The 7,922-nt window shown below is 37.4% G+C and overlaps 2 protein-coding genes across 2 annotated transcripts; both read left to right on the plus strand.

The window, feature by feature from the left end:
* The first annotated feature begins 226 nt into the window (after window positions 1-226).
* Window positions 227-2,107, plus strand: LOC131042984 (uncharacterized). The gene has a single exon (XM_057976332.2). The coding sequence runs from the start codon at window positions 227-229 to the stop codon at window positions 2,105-2,107; it is 1,881 nt and encodes a 626-aa protein (XP_057832315.2).
* Window positions 2,108-5,896: 3,789 nt separating this feature from the next.
* On the plus strand, window positions 5,897-7,714 carry LOC131075203 (uncharacterized). The gene has a single exon (XM_058012028.2). The coding sequence runs from the start codon at window positions 5,897-5,899 to the stop codon at window positions 7,712-7,714; it is 1,818 nt and encodes a 605-aa protein (XP_057868011.2).
* Window positions 7,715-7,922: the final 208 nt, after the last annotated feature.

Below are 7,922 nucleotides of genomic sequence, written 5' to 3' on the forward strand. Positions count from 1 at the left end.
ACAGAAGACAAAAGATGAATGTGCAATTTGCAGAACATCCAGAATCATCCTCGAGAGGCAAAAACTTTTCAGATTTTCCCCAGAACACTTCCATTCTGGGTCGTCCTCCTCCCTTCCGTCAGAACAATTTTCGCAGGACAAACATTCTTCGGGGACAAGATCGGGGCCTAGGCTTAGGTCAAGACACCGCCTAAACTTCTGGGGGCCTGCTGTCGACCAGGCCTACATGGCTTTATTTTTCTTCTACAGAAAGACTGCTGCGGATGTGGACAACCGTATCTCGAATACTGCCATCCACAACTTCTCTTCTCGGCGCCTCTCTTACGAAGAACGAAAGCTACTGGGTCTCGGCATCAAGTTCATTCCAAGGCCTCCACCTATGTCTCCTTCTCTTATTGCTGAAGAATTCAGAGCTTTTGCCCGTTTGTTTCGTCTTCGCGCCTTTTTTGGTCCGGACTCAGATGCTCCTGCTCCTGCTTCTCCTTTCACCAGAGCCTCGTTCCCACCAAAGTTCAAAAAGCGCAACCCCTTCTGGAATCCACCTGATCGGTGCTATCCTCTGGAAGATATTTTGCAACAAGGCGAAGCAATCCTGCAAAAACAATTGGCTTCCGTTTCTTTCTCTGCTCGGCCCATGTTGCCTTCCAGACTGCTCAAGAGTCTAAAAACTCTGAAACGGGATAAGTCGATTATCATCAAACCCGCTGATAAGAATCTCGGACTTGTCATCCTGGATTCTTCTTGGTACCGCTCAGAAGGCCTTAGACAACTTTCTGATTCTCTGGTCTATGAGCGTGTTGACTCTGTTCCTTGGCATATTATCTGGAAACGGCTCTCTGTAATCATTAAGGACTTCAAGTTCCTTCTTGATCCTGTATCTGCCTTTCTCACTAAATTTCCACCTCCCTCTGCGCGGCCCTGTGCTTTCTATCTTCTCCCGAAGATACACAAACCCGTCTTGGTTGGTCGGCCCATCTGCAGTTACTCAGGTTATATCTTAGAGCCTGCTTCTCAGCTTTTACACCATCTTTTGTTTCCCATCCTGCTTGAACAGAAGTCCCACCTTTCTGACTCTCGTACTCTCTTGCGAGATCTCGGTTCTCTCCATCTCCCTACAAGCTGTATCCTTTTCACCTTTGATGTGGAATCTCTGTACCCCAGCATCCCTACTCCTGCGGGTCTTGCAGCTCTGGAAGAGATGGTTTCAGATTACTTCAGAGAGAATTCTTTTGACTCTCGGCTTGTTGATCTGATTGTCAGATTGGCTACTTTGGTGCTCACTTTTCACTACTTGGATTTTGATGGCATTACTTACAAGCAAGTCAGAGGAACTGCTATGGGAAGCAACTTCGCAGTTGTCTATGCCTGCCTCTTCCTCTGCCATCTAGAAAACCGTCTGTTTGCCAGTTTTGATTGTTCTGAGCTCCTGTTTTTCAAGCGGTATATTGATGATGCAGTTGGTGTCTGGACTGGTTCTGAAGAGACTCTATCTCTCTTTTTTCAGCACTACCAGATGTTCTATCCCGAAATTAAGATCACAACTTGTGTTTCTTCTTCTTCGGTGAACATCCTGGATATTACTTTTTTCAAGGGAGAACGCTTCTCTGCTTCTGGTATTCTTGACACTTGTTGTTTCCAGAAGCCTCTGAACGCCTACCAGTACATCCCTTTTGGATCCTGGCACCCTCAGCACCAAAAGAAGTCTTTTATTATCAGTGAACTGCGTAGATATCTTCTTCGGGAATCCAGTCCCTCTGGTTTTATTCAGCTGAAGAAAATGTTCTATCTCAGGCTTCGAGCTCGCGGCTACCCTAAGAATTTCCTGCTCCAATGCTTCAACAAGGTCTCTCGGACAGACAAGTCAGTGCTCCTCAACAAGCTTCAGCTTCAGCCCTTCAAGAGGAGAGGGGCCCCCCTGATTCTTAAGCTGGATTATTGCTCAGCCACTAAAGCTTTAAATCTCGGGGCCACCCTAAACCCTACACTTCATCGGCTCTGCCAAGAAGTCCCTGAACTGCAACACATTTCCCCTCCGAGAGTCTGTTGGCGCAATCCTAGGAAACTAGGATCTTTTTTGCTCAGGAGCAGATTCCTTTCCAGAGGATAATTCTTGTACTACTGATAATTCTTGTACTTCTTGTTTCTCATGTTTTGTAATCCTTCTCAAAATCCCAGCTGCTTAGTTGGCCTCGATACGTGTGCAACCCCCGGGTTAAGCGCGCTCTGGCCAGAGTAGTTCCGGGATGGGTGACCTCCCGGGAAGTGCCGGTAGGGACCCCGTGGGTCAATTATAGAAAGGAGCTGACTCGTAGAGTCTGCTCTTTCTATAATTGACTTCTGAGAAGGAATGTTTTCTGTTTTCCGGAAACTTGCTTTTTCGTTTCTGGAAACCTGCTATTTTCGGACTCATCTTTCTGGCATGTTTCTTTTCGCCACATGAGTTCCTTCTGACTCTTCTTTTCGGCATGTTTCTTTTTGCCGCTTGAGTCTCTTAGTATTTATTCTATGCTTACCCACGGCATCATACATTGTAAATCCAACTGATGAGGGGTATTGCCCCGAAACATGTTTTGGAATAAATTTCTGTATGAATGAAAATTCTGTTTTTCTCATTTCGTGGGTTTTCTCTATCTTTCTTTTCTATTGTTTCATTTCATTGGAGCTGCAAGTGAAAGTTTAAATTTTTTAAACTCCTAAATTTTTTAAACTCCTAAAATTTTTTAAACTCCTAAATTTTTTAAACTCCTAAAATTTTTTAAACTCCTAAAATTTTTTAAACTCCTAAATTTTTTAAACTCCTAAATTTTTTAAACTCCTAAATTTTTTAAACTCCAAAATTTTTTAAACTCCTAAAATTTTTTAAACTCCTAAATTTTTTAAACTCCTAAATTTTTTAAACTCCTAAATTTTTTAAACTCCTAAAATTTTTTAAACTCCTAAAATTTTTTAACTCCTAAAATTTTTTAAACTCCTAAATTTTTTAAACTCCTAAAATTTTTTAAACTCCTAAAATTTTTTAAACTCCTAAAATTTTTTAAACTCCTAAAATTTTTTAAACTCCTAAATTTTTTAAATTTTTTAAACTCCTAAATTTTTTAAACTCCTAAATTTTTTAAACTCCTAAAATTTTTAAACTCCTAAAATTTTTAAACTCCTAAATTTTTTAAACTCCTAAATTTTTTAAACTCCTAAATTTTTTAAACTCCTAAATTTTTTAAACTCCTAAATTTTTTAAACTCCTAAATTTTTTAAACTCCTAAAATTTTTTAAACTCCTAAATTTTTTAAACTCCTAAATTTTTTAAACTCCTAAATTTTTTAAACTCCTAAAATTTTTTAAACTCCTAAATTTTTTAAAATTTTTTAAACTCCTAAATTTTTTAAACTCCTAAATTTTTTAAACTCCTAAATTTTTTAAACTCCTAAATTTTTTAAACTCCTAAAATTTTTTAAACTCCTAAATTTTTTAAACTCCTAAATTTTTTAAACTCCTAAAATTTTTTAAACTCCTAAAATTTTTTAAATTTTTTAAACTCCTAAAATTTTTTAAACTCCTAAAATTTTTTAAACTCCTAAAATTTTTTAAACTCCTAAATTTTTTAAACTCCTAAATTTTTTAAACTCCTAAATTTTTTAAACTCCTAAAATTTTTTAAACTCCTAAATTTTTTTAAACTCCTAAATTTTTTAAACTCCTAAATTTTTTAAACTCCTAAAATTTTTTAAACTCCTAAATTTTTTAAAATTTTTTAAACTCCTAAATTTTTTAAACTCCTAAATTTTTTAAACTCCTAAAATTTTTTAAACTCCTAAAATTTTTTAAACTCCTAAAATTTTTTAAACTCCTAAATTTTTTAAACTCCTAAAATTTTTTAAACTCCTAAATTTTTTAAACTCCTAAATTTTTTAAACTCCTAAATTTTTTAAACTCCTAAATTTTTTAAACTCCTAAATTTTTTAAACTCCTAAAATTTTTTAAACTCCTAAATTTTTTAAACTCCTAAAATTTTTTAAACTCCTAAATTTTTTAAACTCCTAAATTTTTTAAACTCCTAAAATTTTTTAAACTCCTAAATTTTTTAAACTCCTAAATTTTTTAAACTCCTAAATTTTTTAAACTCCTAAAATTTTTTAAACTCCTAAATTTTTTAAACTCCTAAAATTTTTTAAACTCCTAAATTTTTTAAACTCCTAAATTTTTTAAACTCCTAAAATTTTTTAAACTCCTAAAATTTTTTAAACTCCTAAATTTTTTAAACTCCTAAAATTTTTTAAACTCCTAAATTTTTTTAAACTCCTAAATTTTTTAAACTCCTAAAATTTTTTAAACTCCTAAATTTTTTAAACTCCTAAAATTTTTTAAACTCCTAAATTTTTTAAACTCCTAAATTTTTTAAACTCCTAAAATTTTTTAAACTCCTAAAATTTTTTAAACTCCTAAATTTTTTAAACTCCTAAAATTTTTTAAACTCCTAAATTTTTTAAACTCCTAAAATTTTTTAAACTCCTAAATTTTTTAAACTCCTAAATTTTTTAAACTCCTAAATTTTTTAAACTCCTAAATTTTTTAAACTCCTAAATTTTTTAAACTCCTAAAATTTTTTAAACTCCTAAATTTTTTAAACTCCTAAATTTTTTAAAATTTTTTAAACTCCTAAATTTTTTAAACTCCTAAAATTTTTTAAACTCCTAAATTTTTTAAACTCCTAAAATTTTTTAAACTCCTAAATTTTTTAAACTCCTAAAATTTTTTAAACCCTAAACCCTAAACCCTAAACCCTAAACCCTAAACCCTAAACCCTAAACCCTAAACCCTAAACCCTAAACCCTAAACCCTAAACCCTAAACCCTAAACCCTAAACCCTAAACCCCAAACCCCAAACCCGAAACCCCAAACCCCAAACCCTAAATTTTTTAAACTCCTAAATTTTTTTAAACTCCTAAATTTTTTAAACTCCTAAATTTCCTAAACCCTAAACCCTAAACCCTAAACCCTAAACCCTAAACTCTAAATTTTTTTTAAACTCTAAATTTTTTTTAAACCCTAAACCCTAAACCCTAAACCCTAAACCCTAAACCCTAAACCCTAAACCCGAAACCCTAAACCCGAACCCTAAACCCTAAACCCTAAACCCTAAACCCTAAACCCTAAACCCTAAACCCTAAACTTCATCGGCTCTGCCAAGAAGTCCCTGAACTGCAACACATTTCCCCTCCGAGAGTCTGTTGGCGCAATCCTAGGAAACTAGGATCTTTTTTGCTCAGGAGCAGATTCCTTTCCAGAGGATAATTCTTGTACTACTGATATTTCTTGTACTTCTTGTTTCTCATGTTTTGTAATCCTTCTCAAAATCCCAGCTGCTTAGTTGGCCTCGATACGTGTGCAACCCCCGGGTTAAGCGCGCTCCGGCCAGAGTAGTTCCGGGAAGGGTGACCTCCCGGGAAGTGCCGGTAGGGACCCCGTGGGTCAATTATAGAAAGGAGCTGACTCGTAGAGTCTGCTCTTTCTATAATTGACTTCTGAGAAGGAATGTTTTCTGTTTTCCGGAAACTTGCTTTTTCGTTTCTGGAAACCTGCTATTTTCGGACTCATCTTTCTGGCTTGTTTCTTTTCGCCACATGAGTTCCTTCTGACTCTTCTTTTCGGCATGTTTCTTTTTGCCGCTTGAGTCTCTTAGTATTTATTCTATGCTTACCCACGGCATCATACATTGTAAATCCAACTGATGAGGGGTATTGCCCCGAAACATGTTTTGGAATAAATTTCTGTATGAATGAAAATTCTGTTTTTCTCATTTCGTGGGTTTTCTCTTTCTTTCTTTTCTATTGTATCATTTCATTGGAGCTGCAAGTGAAAGTTTAAATTTTTTAAACTCCTAAACTTTTATTTTTCTCACGATGGCCTCCAATGAAGATGATGAGATTGTTCGATGCTCGCTCTCTGATCGTTCAGATCATTCTTCTCCAGTTACGGGTCTGGTTCAACCTTCTCCTTCAGTCCGCGGTACAGATTCTTCTCCTGTTCGCAGCTCTGGTCAGAACGCAGATCCTCCTGGAGAATCTTTTTGTTTCGGTGAAGCTACTTTCTCTCGTAAGCGTCATCGAGTCGAACCTCAGGGTAACGAGCTTTCCACTCTAATTTCCACCCCTTCTTTTGCTCGAGCTTCTCCTGCTCCTTCTTTTGATTCTTCTCAGAAAAATCTTGATCGTCTTGCTTATTCTTTACGGAAGGAATTTAGTGAATCTTTTTCTCGTCAGCATCGTTCTCTGAAGGATCTAAGTGATTCACTTGGTCGACAACAACGTTCTCTTGATGATTTCGTTAAAAAAACTGACATTTCTTTCAGTTCTTTTTCTGCGGCTGTTTCTAATTTTCAACAGTTCATGGAGAACTCTTCCAAGCACTCCGCCTCTCTCGAAGCCAAGCTGGAGGCTCTCCTGTCCCGTTCAGATGCGGCTGCTTCCTCAGCTCCTTCAGCTCCTTCAGCTCCTGCGGCTCCTTCGACAGCTCCTTCGGCTCCTTCGTCTGCTCAAGATGTTCCTTCCTCTTCTAATCTTCATTCTGATGTTCCTTCGGATATTCCTTCCGAAGAACCTTCTTCTAAATTTCCTGATCAAATTCAGGTTCTTGTAAATAAGGCTTTCTCTGGCTATAAACGCCTGTGTATTGATGCCGAGCGTTCTAAAGACCATCTTGAACGTCTTAAGAACTTCTCAGCCTCTGGGACTCTCCCTAAAAGTCTGCAAGTTAAACCGCCTCGCATTTCTGTCAATGACTCAGAAGCTAACTCCTTCCTTGAGTCTAAACTAAATGCTCTGCAATCTGATGCTAACAAAGCTTTTCTCTTAGCATACATTGAAGCTGTTTCTAAAGCTTCTGCCAACTTTGATGCCAAAATCAAAAGTTGCATTGATGATTTTGATTCAGTTTTGAAAGGGACCTGTACTGCTCTGCAACATCTTCCTTTCATGGGAGTTTTTTCTGTTTCTGCAGAGGAATGGTACAAAGAGGGTTTAAATGACTTTCATAATAAATGTAATCTTTTTCTGATTGACCGTTCTCTGAAAAAAGCTGCAAAGGCTCAGGCCAATGCTTCCAGAGAATCTTCCAGAGATGCTTCAATGGCTGAAGCCGATGAACTTCCTCCAGATCCGACCATCGCCCAGCTGGTCAATGATAAAATCAACCAGAAACTGAGTTCTCTGTCAAACAAAATTGACTCTCTTCTTAACAATGGCAAGCCTCAAAAGAAGAAATCAAAGAAATCTTCTGGTTCTGCTCAGAAAGGTTCTGCACAGAAAGGTCCTGCTCAGAAAGGTTCTGCACAGAATAGTCCTGCACCGAAAAGTCCTGCTCAGAAAGGTCCTGCTCAGAAAGGTCCTGCTCGTAAGAATTCTACTCAAAAGAATTCTTCTGCCTCCACCGATGGTGTCCTTCCAAAAAACGGGGTTCCGGCAGTCGGGAAGAACTCCACCTCGACTGCCTCTGGTCCGTTGCCCTCAAAAGCAAGATCATACCCCCACAGAAGACAAAAGATGAATGTGCAATTTGCAGAACATCCAGAATCATCCTCGAGAGGCAAAAACTTTTCAGATTTTCCCCAGAACACTTCCATTCTGGGTCGTCCTCCTCCCTTCCGTCAGAACAATTTTCGCAGGACAAACATTCTTCGGGGACAAGATCGGGGCCTTGGCTTAGGTCAAGACACCGCCTAAACTTCTGGGGGCCTGCTGTCGACCAGGCCTACATGGCTTTATTTTTCTTCTACAGAAAGACTGCTGCGGATGTGGACAACCGTATCTCGAATACTGCCATCCACAACTTCTCCTCTCGGCGCCTCTCTTACGAAGAACGAAAGCTACTGGGTCTCGGCATCAAGTTCATTCCAAGGCCTCCACCTATGTCTCCTTCTCTTATTGCTGA

Source organism: Cryptomeria japonica, unplaced genomic scaffold (assembly GCF_030272615.1).
Source record: "Cryptomeria japonica unplaced genomic scaffold, Sugi_1.0 HiC_scaffold_1917, whole genome shotgun sequence".
In the NCBI taxonomy this organism is placed as follows: domain Eukaryota; kingdom Viridiplantae; phylum Streptophyta; class Pinopsida; order Cupressales; family Cupressaceae; genus Cryptomeria; species Cryptomeria japonica.

Excerpts from the sequence above, each read along its gene's own strand:
- LOC131042984 (XM_057976332.2), top strand. The coding sequence starts at position 227 with ATGGCTTTATTTTTCTTCTACAGAAAGACTGCTGCGGATGTGGACAAC.
- LOC131075203 (XM_058012028.2), top strand. The coding sequence starts at position 5,897 with ATGGCCTCCAATGAAGATGATGAGATTGTTCGATGCTCGCTCTCTGAT.